This window comes from Pezoporus flaviventris, unplaced genomic scaffold (assembly GCF_033815535.1).
Source record: "Pezoporus flaviventris isolate CSIRO_AGI_PZ_B2104156 unplaced genomic scaffold, CSIRO_AGI_Pfla_v1 ptg000015l, whole genome shotgun sequence".
In the NCBI taxonomy this organism is placed as follows: Eukaryota; Metazoa; Chordata; class Aves; order Psittaciformes; family Psittacidae; genus Pezoporus; species Pezoporus flaviventris.
Genome location: NW_026892563.1, coordinates 38,897,520 through 38,914,123, shown reverse-complemented (window position 1 = coordinate 38,914,123; position 16,604 = coordinate 38,897,520). Strand labels below are relative to the sequence as shown.

The 16,604-nt window shown below is 40.0% G+C and overlaps 1 protein-coding gene across 2 annotated transcripts in view; it reads right to left on the bottom strand.

The window, feature by feature from the left end:
* The window catches only part of MAN1A2 (mannosidase alpha class 1A member 2), a 139,263-nt gene that overhangs the window by 9,527 nt on the left and 113,132 nt on the right, over positions 1-16,604 (bottom strand). For both annotated transcript variants that reach the window (XM_061454184.1, XM_061454185.1), the window contains 2 exons: positions 13,310-13,529; positions 6,646-6,818 (listed from right to left, as the gene is read on the bottom strand). In XM_061454184.1, coding sequence (XP_061310168.1) covers positions 6,646-6,818; positions 13,310-13,529 — 393 coding nt within the window. The remainder of the gene's footprint in view (positions 1-6,645; positions 6,819-13,309; positions 13,530-16,604) is intronic.

The window sequence follows — 16,604 nt, the reverse complement described above, 5'->3', positions numbered from 1 at the left end:
TGCCATTACTGAAATCAGGAGAAAAAGTGAAAAGACAGCTGAGGAAGGCACCTAGGGCAGTGAGTCACAGCACATCAGGTACTACAGCTAACCTCCTGCTAGTATGCAGGAGGTTGCTTACTTTCCACGCTCACCCTGTGGAAATGTGAGGTTGTTCATAGATCAAAGAATAATCCAGACTGTACAGAGTTCTTTCAAAATTCTGAAGATTTAAAAATCTTCCTTAAAAGGAAGCAACAGACACTGGCAAAAGGATGTTACTTGGAATGGCTGTGGCTCTAGAGCCTGAGCTTGTGCCAAGAAAGGTACAGTGTTCCCTGGTGAGCTGGAATCCTCACAGTAATTCCTTATCTCCAGTGGAGCTTTCTCCAAGTTCAGATGGCAATGCTCCCTTTCTGTTGTGACTTGAGCCTGAAAGGAAAAAGTGTTTGGATGGATTCTTTTCAGATGTGGTTACTGGTGCAGTCCAGGCTACACTGAGACTATTCCCATGCTGGGATTTGGCTTGACCAGGTTTTTCTCTACAGTCTGGACAGAAAGGCGTACGTGACACACCTAGCTCAACAGCATCACATGCGTGATGATCTCTTTGACTGCAGGCTTGTGCACAGCACAATTGATGCTGGATATCACATGGTAGAAAACAAGAAAAAAAAAAAAAGGAAAAGGAAGGAAAAGGACAAAAAGCAATTGCTTGGCTGACTTCTGCAGAACTAATGCATACGCTGCTTGTGGAACCATTTGCATGTTCCTTCCCACAAGTCCTACTGCTGCTAGGCAGTTGTCATATGAATAAACAAGAGCGAAAGTGCTTTGCTTTCTAGGCAGGAAATGAAGGCCTCCTCTTGTCACTATCCCCTTGTTTATAATAACTGCAGAATGTGACCTTGCCTCTGCTCTGAGCATAGCAAGAAGGGGGGAAAGCTCCAATGGTTATAATCCTGCCAGCATTTCTAGCATGCAGTGTCTGACCTTGAAGGTGCTCCTCTGGTCAGTGACTCGGCAACCCTGACACCGCATGCCACAGCTCAGACGGGAGAAACTTGCAACGATGGTGGCAAAATTAACAGAAGGAACAAATGGCCCCCTTGTTAGGACACTGTCTCCTTCCCCCTCAAGAATTACATCCTCAGATGAGCATAGGAAACACAACTTGTTTATTCTGGAAAGTGTAGATAACAGATAGCACTGAGATCTCACTCCGTGCTGTACAGGTCTCATACTTGGATAACTAAGTGAAAGACTGGTGAAGCTAGCAGGCTAGGAACCTGAAGAAAGGAAATGTGTGGTTTATATTGATTCCCTCCCTCTTACAATTACAAAGTAGCCTTATATCTTCAGAAATTTCTCTTTGGGGAGACAGCCTCTGGCTAGACTGGCACTCAGGATAGGTTGAGGCTTTATCCTAGTTTATGAGAGATCCAGACACTGCAGGTAGTAGTAATGAACTGCAGAGGAAACGTTCTCTGAAAGATTGCTATACAGGTGTTCATTTACCAATGCATAAACAGGCTGTCCTTGATTCAGAGGTGCTAGGACACTGGCTGAAAAGCCTGGTGCTGTAGACAAGCTACTTAAAAAAGCACTTAAAATTTGCAGTGTTCTGCCTTCTCACAGATCTCAGAGTACTTAATGCAGAGGCATCTGATTTGCCACCTAGATACTCTTCCACTCAAGAGCTGAAGACCACTTTGCTTGATAAAATGGTGCTAATGTTATTGCACCCTAGAATACAGAGAAGTCCTAGATGACTGGGAGGGTATCAAGGTAATGCTACGATTATGTGGCATTGGCAGTCTCAATAATTTTGGGATACCAGACCTGATGTTAGTTCCAAACAACTACAGAAACACATGTAAAAAATACAGGAGAATAAGAGTACAACTGACACTAATCAGCACGATTCTACAGGAAACTATCCTGCTCGCAGGCTTGCTCTCATTCTTTGAGGTCTACAAAATTGACAGATAAAGGGAACTGCAGAGCCATAATAAACTTGACAAGGTTTTAAAGCAATTGACATGGTACCAAGAGATGTTAAGACAAAGCAGCACTATACCCTAGCAATATCACTATCTTAATTTAAAACTGACTGACAGTGCTCTAAGAACACACTGGCAATATAAAATCATCACCAAACAGAGCTGCTTCTCACAGAGATCCACGAGGAGAGGTCTGAAGTTTTATCAGCCACTACAACACTACTGCTGGCAAAAATGACATAGGTAAATAACAGCAGACAGTGTAATTTGTACTTAGCAACTGGAGCCCAAACAAAGTGCGTTTCGTATAATCAGGCACACGGCCCTAAATCTAGACAGAAAGGCGTCCAGATTTAGAACCAGATTAGTCTGGAAAGTCAAGACACGGAGACACTTCGAAGAATTCAGTGGCCACGTAAAACAATTCAGTCTGAGCTCCTAATGGATATTTTCACACTCATTTTCACACAAGGATGATGAACTGGCGTGGGTGCAGACATGAGGAGAAAATGCGTCACAGTGAGAGACAACACAATTTGTTTACCATCTTAAGTAGACTCAGTAGCAAGCTTATTACAATCTAGGAAAACTCTTTGGAAAGAAAACATGAAGGAATAAAAGACATTTCAATATGGATATGAAGTCATAGGAAAATCCAGTGACTGACAGCTGAAACTAGACAAATTCAAATATGAAATAAAGCATGTATTTTTAACAGCAATTAAATAATATATGATAATAAGCAAATTAATTAATGGAAACATCTATGAGAACAAGTGGATTTTCTAGTTCCCTTTGTTGAAATCAGGAGTAGAACAGAATATGAGACAGTGAACTCTTGCCAAATACATGTATCTCAGCTCAAAAATGGCACAAAGTGGTATTTCACGGGCTATGACATACAGGGAGGCCAGATGATCTATGCTATTTAGAAATAAAATAGGAGGTGCCTCTAGATCAGACCCCAGCGCTCTCAGCTCCTCTGAGGGTGTTTTTGTGGTTGCATGTGTGGTGGTTCTTGACTACGCCAACAATATGCTTATAAAAACTGTGCTACTTTCTCACCAGCTGTGGTACTCATGGCTTCCAACCCATGAACTCTGAACCTGTGTTTCTTTCACCTCCCATCTATGCCTGGCTCTTTTCTCTCTTCTTGGCTTCACTAAGTAGAGAGCTATAGGTCTTTCCACTCCATCTTGCTGTTAATCCCCAATTTGCCTGAAGTTAGCCTGAACTTGAGATCTTCTATATTATTTTCACTGTAAGCAGAAACTGACTGAACTCTGCAGCCTCCATGGTGCAACCTTACTTTGTCAGGCATGCAAGTCCCCATCAAACAGTTGAACCCTTCATTCACACAACTTAGATTAGTAATTGGCTTTACATACCTAATGCAAAGTGGCGGCTCTTATTGCTTTCAAATAATTAGCCTAAAAAGAATTTTAGTAATTTTCTGTATTTAACCTGAATATCTTGCATGCATATTTCTGTAATACTTTAGCCAGCCCCCCCCCCAGCATACCACCATCCGATTTGGCTGGCCCAATATAAGATGGATGTTGTCTCTAGTACAGTAGTACTGTCTCTAGCTAAGTACAGTATTAGGGAGAATTAGCCAGAAAGAGATAGAGAGCCTTGATTCCCTTGACTGAGGGAATATAAGATTCAGCTTCCTGGTTCTTCCCCACAGTCACTGTATTTGGAGCGATGTGACTAAACAGGCCTTGGTCGAAGCACATCTGTACTAAAATGCTCAGGTTTTGTCCAAAAATCTAGATTATAAGGCTAAAAAGACGCTGCCAGTTGTGAAAGAGATAAAGAAAGTACAGTACAAAGCTCTGCATACACACACAATCCAGCCCTCTGTGCAAATCCCCATTCGTAAGAGGCAGAGAGAGCTCTCGGCTGGGAATGTTAACAAAAGCTCAATCATGCAGTATACTTAAAAGCCAGGTGGTTCTGCAATGTATCCCAGATCATCTCTGAAGAGTTCTTAAATTGGCAGAAGCAGACATCTAACATTTCAGTGAGTTAACCCAAACCCATTTGGGTGGGGATGTATTCATCCATTCAAACCAGCAAACAAGGGACACCACCAAGAACTCAGGCATCAAACAACAAGTTAGACCATGTTCAGTGTAGAAAAATAAGACCATTTAGAACTCAGAAACAAAACTCTGTTTCCACAACAGTTTAAAAGAGCAACTAGACTTCTGATGAGGAAACTATCATTCACCACAAGAAGTCTGTAATACAGATTTCAAAGTATGCTTCAGTGGTTGAGGCAAAAGGAAAGCAAACACAGTGTTGTACAAGAGCAGCAGGCCAACTGCTCTGTGTGGCATACCAGATTCTTCTCTGTTTATAAAAGGAGGAATAAGCACAACCAGTGCTGTGCGTGGTAGGGAAAAAGGAAAAGCGGTGAGTAGGTGTGAGGAGTAAGCACAGGAACTTATTATCTAAATGCAGGTAACAGAAAACCCTGGGGAACAAAAAGCTTCCCAAGCTTCTGTGTTAGGATGATGGTGGGGATAGAAACTCTGTAATCGTGGGAGGGAGGGGTACGCAAAAACATATCTGAAGAGATCAAAAATATTTCATGGCTATGTTAGATAAAGAAACTTTTTTATTGAGGAAGCAAGTAAGAAAAGGCCCTCTGTAAGGACAGAGGTAGCTCTGCCCATGGGTTGCTTGCTTTACACAACTTCAATACAGCTTGACAGAAGGATAAAACAAAATCGTACCTTCCCACAGAGAAAACTGCAGGCCTGGGAGGAGGGAGGGAGGGTTTGGTTTGCAAGCATGAAGGCAAATGGAGAAAAGTGAACAAAATACAATTCAAAGACATGCTTTGCAGTGTCCTTAAGAGACAGATCCTGGCCTGAAAAATTACATTTGTGAATTCTTTAACATAGTACAAAGGACCCCATCTCTGCTTGGATCATCCAGCCATAGTTATTGGCAAGCCTTTGTAGTACCCACACCAGCAAGGAGCAGGTTACTAGATCTGTTTGTTTGTCATATTACAGACATGCATAGTTTGGGCAGGAGGGACGATCTGACTCCATGTTTGATGCTTTGGAGAGGGAGGCAATGCATTCTCTAACAGAAATGTGACAAATGTTGAACCTCTCTCCAGAGTAACATAATGTTAGTTATATCAAAACAGCCTATAAAGAAAAACCTAATGCAGACTAGGACACAATGTTAAAATACTTGAACTCTCTATGTGGTTGTGACTGCACTGAGGAAAGGACAGAGATGAGCTCAGCTAAATACCCTAATTTGTTAACTATCTTTCACCTGATGAATACAAGCTTCTCAACAGAGCTTTTCCTCAAAGTACTTTTTTGGGTTTCTTGCCTCTGGAACAAAGTTGGTTTTAACCTGCAGAATAAAGTTTCTCCAGGCACTTAGTTCATCTCTTCCTTTGCTCTCCCACATGGCCTTTGGCTGTAGTCAAAATACTTCATTAGTGTCATTATATCTCTAATGTTTACTCTCATCTCTGAAACTGGCTTTGACCTGTGTTTTCACAGATGGCTGGAGCTGTAGCAGGGAAGTAGAGGAGCTGTACTAATCCACAGATCTTGAAGATGACCAGAAAACTGCTTGGCCAGCAAATCGGTTTAGAACAAGCCCAGCACAGACCAGCAGGTGGAAGCAGTGAGAAAGATGAGACCAAACAGGCTCACAAGTTGAATCCTCGGAAGCATTTAAAAAGCAAACTCTTTTGGGGATTACAAACAATTTTTGCAATTAGAATATTACATTGTTATGTGAAAACGCTTCCTAGTTATTCATATAGAACATAACCAATGAGTGGCAGATGAAGGAATTATCTAAGTACAAAGGATGAATGAAGGAAGGCCATGAGCACAGATCTGTGTCTAACAATGAATCTAGGCTTCTGCAGATCAGTATTAGCATTTCCAATGAGAAAGACTCAGAAACATTTTTGCACTTAGGAAAAACATTCAACAACCACATTTAAACCCAGGAAATCAGATTAAAAAAAGTCTCTAAAGTACCTTAGCAACGATTTTGAAGTTCTGCTTATATGCCATTACTTACTGACTTATGATCTACTTCTTATAATGCTGTAATTTTTGTTATAATTAAGTAAATCTAAAATGACTGGCATTCTTTTTTTCCTTCCAGTCAGACAACTAAGAAAAGAAAAAAGCCATGATACCAACCCACATATACATATGTACATGCCATGTAGTCTACAAGCCATCTGAGAACAGTCCTGCCACTGTGATAGCTGACAAAGAAGAAACTGTAAGAATAGCTTAGTTTTTAATCTGAGTGAGAACACATGCTTAGCAAAGTTATTTATAATACACTTTCATTTCCCAAGATAAATTACTTCTCCCAGCGGGCTGTGGACTACAGATAACAGTAGAAGTCATAACCAGTAGATTCTATTTCCATGCCTAAACCTCATCAGCTGTATAATGCTGAATGCATCTCTCGTTTGTGCATCTGGTTCAGCAATTGAAAAACAGGAATAACTGTGCACACCCCCATATGTATCCTGGTTTATGGGAACTTGTGAAAATCAATTACCATTTGAAGCGTTTCAGTACCATGAGATTAAAGTGGCTACAGAAGAAAAATACATGGAATTAAATTATGGACAGATAATTAATACAGTTACCTGTGTTGCCTCCCAGCCCCACTGCCTGTACTTGGGATCGTGGGTAAACCTCCACATATACCAGTAGGTCTCAATCACCTCTGGTCTTAGGATGTAATACTTCTCATTCTGCCGCACAGCCACTGCCTCTACGCCACCATCAAATTTGAATGCTTCTGGACCCAGCTTTAATGCTGCAAAGGACAGAAGAAAAGAAAAAAATGATTCAATGATTCCTTACCACTCTGTGCAGGAAGGGTGGGTAGGAGACTGCTAAATCCCAAGCATGTGAGGAAAACAGAAATGAGCTTGTCTTTAAGCAGTCTCCTAAGTATTTCCTATTGTCGAGGCCTATAATTTGTTATGAATAATTTATCCAATTCCTGGGAGAAAAGTACCTATCTTCACAGTAATCCTCTTGAAACCTAATGAAACACTAAGAATATAAATTCATCATTAACACATTCAATTCTAGGATAAAATTAAAGTGACTGACACCACTTCTTACCAACAAAAGGAAAAAAAGTCAGCAGAGGTTTGATGTCCTTTGATCCCACCCAGCTCAGCAGGAAAACAACAAAACCAGGTACCACCATCTCAATTAACCTGCATCTTTAACCAAACTCTCTTGGTTTATGCTAGTGATGTGCTAACTGATGTGCTTCATAATGTGATCCTCAAGTAAATGGTTTACAACTAGCCAATGAAAACATAGCCATGCCTTAACATAAATCTCTGAACTAAGAGATTCACTATTTCAGCCCTTAAAGAAGCTCTAACAGCCCTGTGCCAGCATCTGGAAGCCTACTCAATTAAGGAGGCACCTGTAGAGAAACTGTCTATAATATGAAGATGCAATTACATACATTTCTTATTATACAGCTACACATTATTCCTCAAAAATGCACCCTTATCTACAGCTGTACTCCACTCTTTACTTCAGCAGAGTTTATAAGGTGCTGAACTTTGAAGCTGCACTCAAACTTTAAATATTATCAAAGCCATTAATCGTGTCATTCGTATGGGCTAGAGGCTCCAATTAACCTTGGTCTCATGAGTCAGAGAGGGGAACCTTAGAATACTACAATGAAAAATCTGAGCACCCCCAGTGTGTGCCCCAGCAGAAAATCTCCAACAAAGAGTTCCCTATTCTTTTTGTTTCAAGGGAGTACAGCTCCAGATGCCAATACGGAAAAAGAACTACTCTTCACACTTCAGCTACACGCATGGCAAAGGAAAACTCCATCAAGAAATGGTTACAGTACTTCTTTAAAAATTGGCCATTTTACCAGCTTCAGTAAAAAAAAAAAAGTACAAATTTTACTGCAATATCAATGAGATTAGATACAGAGTTTTACCTATCCAAAATTAAGAAGGTAAGAATGGCCATCCTGGACCAGATGGAAGCTCTGTCTGGTCTAGTATCATTTCTCCAACTATGGCTAAAATCAGATACGGATGGGGAAGAGAAAGAACGGGCCAAGTATATGAGAGACCTTTTTCACCTTCTGTATCAGTCTGCACTTTTTTTGAGCTCAAGGCTTCTCCCAAACTAAACATACTTTTAAATGTGGTGCGTAATTTTTGACAGATTTATTTTCCAATATTTATCTGGTGTTTCACAGAATCGCAGAATGGTTTGGATTGGAAAGGACCTTAAGATCATCCAGCTCCACCCCTCTGCCATGGGCAGGGACACCTTCCAGTAGACCAGGTTGCTCAAAGTCCCATCCACCTGGCCTTGAACACTGCCAGGGATAGGGCAGCCACAGCTTCTCTGGGCAAGCCGTGTCTCTTTAAACCTGTGTACGCCTTAAGCATCCAAACACACCTCTGCTAAGGCATTCCACATGTCTACTATCTCTTTGGTGTAGAACCACGTTTTTTGTTCTTTTCTACTTTCAGCTTGGTACCTGCTAGAGTTATTCAATAGTCTGTAGGTCTCGCCTTGGAGAAGAGAGTGAACAACTGATTCCCATCCACTCTCTCCAGTCCCTGGTGATGTTGCAAATCTGTTGCATCCTACCTAAAATGTGCCTTTTCCACACTGAAGAATACTACCTAATTCAATTGTTCTTTGAATGGAAACTGTTCCATATCTTTGGTTTTCCTCCTAGCCTTTCTTTCTGCAACTCTTCCAATGTTACTATATCATTTGTGAAATGAGAGGACCAGCCTGAATACAGCACTAAAAGTGTGGACAAGGTTAATATAATGACATAATGACATTTTCTATTTTGCTCTTTCTCACTTTGTTTTTCCTGACTGCTACTAAGCTGGCATTTTCGTAATCTCAAGAGCAATTTTCTGAGTTGTAATGGCCAGTTCAGAGCTCATCATTTTGTATGTGAGGTTAGGAAGCAGTTTTTTTTGCAGGTGCCTCACTCTACATTTAACTGCATAGGTATTAATTTAGTGATTTATTATAGAATTACTCAACCTCATAAAATCTCTGTGCATTTTCTCTGCTTTCTTTCATCCTTGCTATCCTGAATAGGTTTTTGAATTATTATCAGTATCTTTGTCATACTGTTCCTGCCCTTTTCCTAATTATTTATATGTTTGTAGATAGAATCATAGAATCAACCAGGTTGGAAAATACCTTTAAGATCAAGTCCAACTGTTCCCCAGCACTGCCACCACTTAACCATGTCACTAAGTATCTATGGCCATGAAACAGTCCACACTAAAGCAGGTACATCTTGAAGCATCTATGACTATAGCTATGTCTGATCTGCAGCAGTTACACCTCTGAAGGGACTGTGGCTCAAGGATAAATCCACACTGGTGAAGGTACACCTTGAAGCATCTGTGGCTGTGGGTAAGTCCATGTTGTGGTAATATGCATATATTTTTATTTATATATACATATATGCACGTATTAAAATGTAAAATGTAAATATACTATACATATATAGACATCTATGGACACATGTGTATAAATATATATCAGAGTACCACTGGTTAACTACCATTTATCCATGGCAAGACCTGACTATTTACCTCTACCCTATTTGTTATACTACAACCATTTATTTTCTCCATGCAGGTACTTGCTATTTATGCAGTGGCTGCTTAATATCCCTAAAGGGCCTTGTGAAAAAGCCTTTTGGAAATACGGCAAACCATGCAGCTGTATTAGTCTTATCCACCAAAGAAGCAGGATTTCAGGCAATTCTTGTGATGCATAACCTTGTGACACCTTCACTTGCTTTGTAGCCTGATGGTGCATTAGATCTTTACTTATTTACTCAGATCTACTTCTAATGTTATTGGGCACTACAAGAAATTCTACCATCCAAGGATGGGTGACCCCTATATATTGTGACAATCTCACTGAAGTTTTACCTGAAACCAAGGATGAAAAATTAATCACAGCACTTCTACCAACAGCTGACTAAAGTAAAGAAGCTACTGTGAACATAGTACCTTTCAGGAGAGTATTCTTCTAAGCAAACAACTACCTAAGGCCATTTTACAATGCTATAGTGGTCACACTTTAACAGAGGTATTTTAGCATTAATGGGGCTGATAGGCTGGGCAGGGAGAGCAGATGAGAACATCTCACATTATAGTGCAAAACTACAAAGCTAATTAGTACCATTTTAAAAGATATTTTAACTGATGTAACACTTCAATGAGAGCTGTATTTAGAACTGCTAAAAATAAAGGGCAAATGCTCAGACTTCTGGATAAATATCTATATATCTCCTTGTAGAAATAATGTTGAAAACAGTGTAATTTTTTTGCATGATCTTTTAAGACTAGAGTCAATCTAGCAATAATTTTCCTGAAAGTAATGATAATAATAACAATAATAATAACTACTATTATTGAATATTATAATAATAGTTTCTAAGGCTTACTTCATATAAAATTGCAGGATGAGAAACTCCAAGATCCTTTTTTATTGAGACTTTCTGAACCATTCCATCAACATACATTGTTACTTTATACTTCTCAATTATCTTGTGTCTTCCATCTTTCCCTGTTTAGCTGCTTACTGAAAGTCTTGGGACAGAGACAACATCTATTAATACCCTTACCATGTCTCATCTGAAATCTCAAGTCACCTGGCTTATTCTGCATTGGAATACATGAACATACATGAACCAGCTAAAGCTGTACCCAGATTTGAGGACAGTTCTTGAAGAAATTTTAAAGACATGCAAAAATCTTCATCCTAAAATAATCCGTCTGTAGTACGTAAAACACCGACTGACTGTCAGCTAATGGCTGGGAAAATTCTCATGTGTAAGGGATGATATCTTTTACTAAAAACAGAGTGTGCTATAAACCAGTACATGCTGCTATCTATATAAATAATTTTGCTAATTAATCTAACCTTTACAATACCTATGAAAGCTCATTATTCACACTGACTTGTTAATGGTCTTTCTGTTCTTTCAGTTTCATTGGATATCTTTTTCTTTTTTCACCATTCACGGATTTTGCATCAGCAGTTACTTTATGCCTTTGCCATGTTTCTTAGTGCTGCATGGAAATTTAAGCTGTTTCATAATGTAGTAATTTTATACTAAAATATTATAACACCAGGCATGTACTGCAGTTTATTATAAGCAACCCTGGGAAGACACAGGAAAGGACAGCTCTGGTTCATCTGAAGAAAAGAGCTCTCTAGCCTCAGCACGTTGCTGACTCCTCAGGGGACAATGAATAGGGAAAGAGTTCTTCCAAGTCTAGGAGAAAGAGATCAGGCTCTCCCCTTTGCTGAAACATAAAGGTATCATTTGAATCAGGATGACTCTCTACCCTCTGAAAGAGAGTGTTTTTCTGCAGCCAGATAGCTCTGCACTGAAGTGTACAATTCTGTCTCAAATCCTGCTGTTAAAGCATAATGAAGTTGATATTTTGCACGTAACAATTCTTTATTTGCTTTGAAAAATCAGTCCAGGGAGAAAAAAAAAAGCCCACATTCCTGAGATTGCAGGATTGAACAAAAGAAAACTAGGGCACTGCAAACGTATAGCTGTCTGTACAGGCTGCTTCCTGCATGTGTGTGTCCTTATTCAGTCATTAAATATGCAACCCTAACTTCCACCCCTCACCATCTTTTGACTTATTTAGGGTACAGAAGAAACACCTGAAGGAATAAAATTAGGAGGGCACAAAAAACTGTAAATTTGGCGGTGCTTACTTTTAAGTGTCAAACGAAACATTTAAATTAAGGTTTTCAGAATGCAACAACCGTTACTGTGTCCTACCTTTTCCCTTAAGCATTCTCCTACTTTTTTCCTTCCTTCTTTTTTTTTTTTTTTAATTAATGCTGTTGCTACCCAGGTAAGAGCATCACTCATGGGATTGAATTCTTTAAAATGACAGGCAATTATACAGTGATATTACATAATCCTGTGAATAACACATGAATTCTCATTTTAAAACTGATTTTTAGTTACCATTACTTCTACTAGGAAGTTATTCCAGAAGCTCACTTCTCTGATGGCTACACAAAGCTATTTACAATTTCCAACCTACATTTATTCATGGCAAGCTTACAAATCTTGCTCTTGGTACAACTGTGTAGTTCATATCTTAAAATAACTCTTTCTTTTCACTCTTTACCCCTTGAGATGACAACTGATTTATTTCCTTCTTTGGCATTATTTTTTGAGGCTGAGCAGGCCAAGCTGTCATATTTTTTGACTGCAAAACAAAAGCTCTGTTGCTCTAATAATTCTGTTGGTTCTTGGTTTGCATTTGTTCTGCTTGAAGTTCAAATTTGTATAGCACATTCTGGATGACAAACGATACATGTCCTCTAAGGCAGTGTTAATATTCCCTAATCTCTGTTGAAAATTCCTCACCTGATACAGACAAGGACTGCACTGATCAGGTTCCTCTAAACTCCCAGTTTAGAGAAAGAGTTCCTGCCTTTTTTAGTAGTGAACTTACTTCTGACAGTCCAGCCCTCAAGATCATTTTGTTTGCTACTGTGAGACTCTTCTGTTTTAATTGTGTCTTATGCTCTTATGGCCACTGTAATTCCAGTCAGCACACTCCAACTTCATGCAGAGGTCACGATTAAAAAATGCAAAATAAACCTCTTCCAAAAGATGGAACTTGGGAACCTTCCAGCTCAACAGTGAAGCCTGTTATTGCCTCCCCACTACTCAGGTCTTTGGCTGTCTCACAGTTTGCATAATAGTCATCATTCTCTCTAGTTTAATTGTACTTACCCAGAATGTACTATTACTAAAACTAGTAAAAGCTGTATTTACAAATTTTTAACTCTACATAACAGTAAGAACAGTATATATGAAATGAAAAACTGCCCTATATATCTGGGAAGACAAGAGTCCACACACAGTCCTTCCTCCCTGCACTCATATAACCTATCTTAGCTGACTGATCCAAAAAATAGGGATAAACATGCAGGAAGGAACCACATGCAATCTGTTTTTACATTTACTCACCATGATGTAGATCACAATTAAATACGTGGATGTTCAAAATTTATACTTGTATAGAAACTACTGCACGTTAGATAAGGCATAGGTCCATAACACATCTTAAAAAATAATTACAACAATTCATGTATTTTAACTAGTATTTTAATTCTGTATTATAACTACAGATAGTTATATATAATTATATATAACTATATATATAACTCTGTATTTTAACTATTTTAACAACCAATAACTAGATTAGGAATAGACCTTACTTGTCCTGTCATATGACTCGTGACATGTATGTGCAATTTCAGCTCCAAGTTGCAAATAATGTCCAGCTTTATCATCTCTGGAACCATCTGCTCCAAGGGCAAACATTCCCCCTGCAAAACAGGTCAAGTGGCCCATCTTTCTTTCAAGGTGCCCATTCTTCCACTCCCCAATGAAGGTCAGTCCTCCATTGGACTTTCTGATGAGATGCTTTTCTATGGCCTACAAGAAGATTAAGAGAACTTTCAAATACTGTTTCATATGCACTGTTTTATGTAACTAAACTCTCTTTCAAAGAATAAAGTACTGTTTTTAAGCCAACAACAACAAAATCTTCTTTCAAATTCACTTCTTAGCACTTCAGGAGCAAACAGCTATAAGAACATTTTTTCAAGGCACACAAGAAATACCCTAACTGCTAAAAGATGCTAATGAGATCAAACACAGGAAAATAACAACACAGCTAAAACTGCACTTTTAGCTGAGAATTCAGCATGTATTTTATGGCTCAAACAGTGATCGTCTACCCGTTAACTCTGAGAAGTACCTATATGTTCTGCAGTACAGTCTGTGTGTACTCATAAGATACATCCACATTGGAATGTTTTGGTCAGCAATATATGTACAGGTAGCACCTGTACTTTCAGTCAGTCTTTAATAGGAAGTGACAGGAATGATCCAGCCACCTTTTTGCTCCTTCTCCGTGGCAGCTTTCTGATTACATGTGGTCAAAGGATGGGTGAGGGTTAGAGTAACTGCTGAAAAAAAAATAAGTATCATTTTATAGGTGAGGCAACTGCTGCCTTCTTGGTGCATTTGTACCTATATTATTGCCTGTGGCTTGTAAATGGTATTCTTCTCGTAGCAGCAAGGAGAATAGCTTATGTAACATTCCAAAGTTTGCAAGCTATGTGAAACAACATATCTACTTAAGCCTCTTCCAGGGAGGGTCACAATCCCCACCAATCTACTGAAACACTATCTTAAGCATTAGACAGGTTTTTTTTTTACCTAGAATCTTGTTACAATTGAGATCTATAATAGTAAAGACAATTATCTTTTTACCATGGAGACATTATTCCTATCTTCTTTCCAGAAATCTCCTTAGTACTTCCACACATAACCATCTGATGGGTTCACAACTTTCTTCAAAGCACATGGCTGGTAAGAGTACTCCAAGGCTGATTGGAGTTGAAGGATTAAAGTGCCTTTAAAAAGGCATTTTCCACTCTCCTTGCCATCCACAAGATCTACTTCACTCACAAGAGTGAACTACTATCCCTCTTCATTAACTTTCTGGTACCTACAACAAATTACACCCCAAATGCCCACAACTGTTTGCACTGAAGCTTGATATACTGAGAACATCCAGGCAGAGGATCCTGCATGTAACTGAAGTGGCTTTTGTGGATGTGGAGGTCATGTCTGCTGCACACCCTTGTCTCCTTATTATCTACACAGTGCCAACTATGCAGTTTGCTACAATAAAGATTCAAGCAATAAGTATATAGATTAATCAGCTTGCAACCTGTAATTCAGGTTCAAAAGCAGAGAGTGAAATAGCTTTTCCCTCAAAATAAAAAACATGAGATTGTTTTGCTTACAATAACATGGACAAATGAAAAGTTTCAAGGTCTTTCTGTGACTGTAGTAGGTATAATTCAGTGATACAGGACTGCTAGAGCAGCTGTACTGAACCCATCAGTATCTGGGTGGATACGGAAGGACATGGAAGTCCTTCAGCCAGGTGCACGGTGCAGAGAGAACACAGAAATAACTGACAGAGCAGAACCCAGTCCATCTCTGCCAGCTGCCAGAGTGGTTGTCCAACAATCATGCACATTGGCATCGGGTACCACAGCTTTCCACAGAGCCCTGGGAGGAGCAGTAAGGGACTCTGGAGCACAAGGAGCTTCCTCATCAGTCCTGCTGGTCACTGGGAAGGGGTTTGAAAAGGCTGGTCGAATCAGGCCATTCAACAATGGTTACAGGACTGGTACCACAGACAGGGTTTCAACTACTTAGACCATGGGACCTGCTTTGAGAAACATGGGGTTTTAAATTAAAGTTGCTGGGGCAGGGGAATCTCAATCAATCCTGCTCCTACCAGTTTGATGGCATTGCCAGTAAGAGATGCCCAGAGCTTACAGAGGGGTCACGGATCAGCAGGAGGGCACCAGAACATCAGCACAAAGGAATTCCAGCCACTCCAATGAGTAAGCTGGCAGCCATATATCGGATTAGGAAGGCTGAAGACCTGACAATTAGATCTGGCCAGGGATGTCAAGGACAACAAAGAAAGCTTCTATAAGTACAATGGGGATAAAAAAGAACATGAGGGAAAATGTGAGCCCTCTCCAGAAGAAAATGGGAGACATGGTTACCCTGGACGTGGAGAAGGCTGAGGTACCCAATGACGTTTTTGCCTCAGCCCTCACCTGCAAGTGCTCCAGCCACATCACCCAAGTTGCAGAAGGCAAAGGCAGGACTGGGAAAATGAACTGCCTGCTGTAGGAGAAGATCAGTTTCAAGATCATCTAAGGAACCTGAAGGTGCACAAGTATATGGGACCTGATGAGATGTATCTGCGACCTGATGAGATGTATCTGCAGGTCCAGAGGGAACTGGCTAAGCCACTGTCCATCATACCTGAGAAGCTGTGGCAGTCTGGGGAACTTCCTACTGACTGGAAAGGGTGAAACGTTTTTCAAAATGTTAAAAAGGAAGACCTGTGGAACTTCAGGCCAGTCAGTCTCACCAGGATCATGGAGCAGATCCTCCGGGAAACTATGCTAAGGCACATGGAAAATAAGGGTGATTATTGACAGCCAACATAGCTTCACTAAGGGCAAATCGTGCCTGACCAGTCTGGTGGCCTTTTATGATGGGGCTGCAGCATTGGTGAGTAAGGGAAGAGTGACTGGTTTCATCTACCTGGGCTTGTACAAGGCATGAACACATTGTTCCACAATGCACAGATCAGTATGGTTCGTAGAGATTCTAATGGGTAGGTTTGGCTGAGGGAAAGCTGAACAGGAAACCATCTAGTGGTTTGCACTGCAGGTCATATCACAAATGAAGCAGGAACAGCTCAGCTCTTTCTCCCTTCTCTCCACAGTGTGTTTTACCTGGTCCCAGATTGCTTTGCTGTGTTTCCATTCAGAGAGAGAGATCTGCCCATACATAATGTTTGCAAGACTGGGCTTGCAATGGAGAAGATGAAACAATCACAATGATGTTATACACCAACTGCTATATATTTGTAAACCAACGGGACCCAAAACTGTATTTTAGACT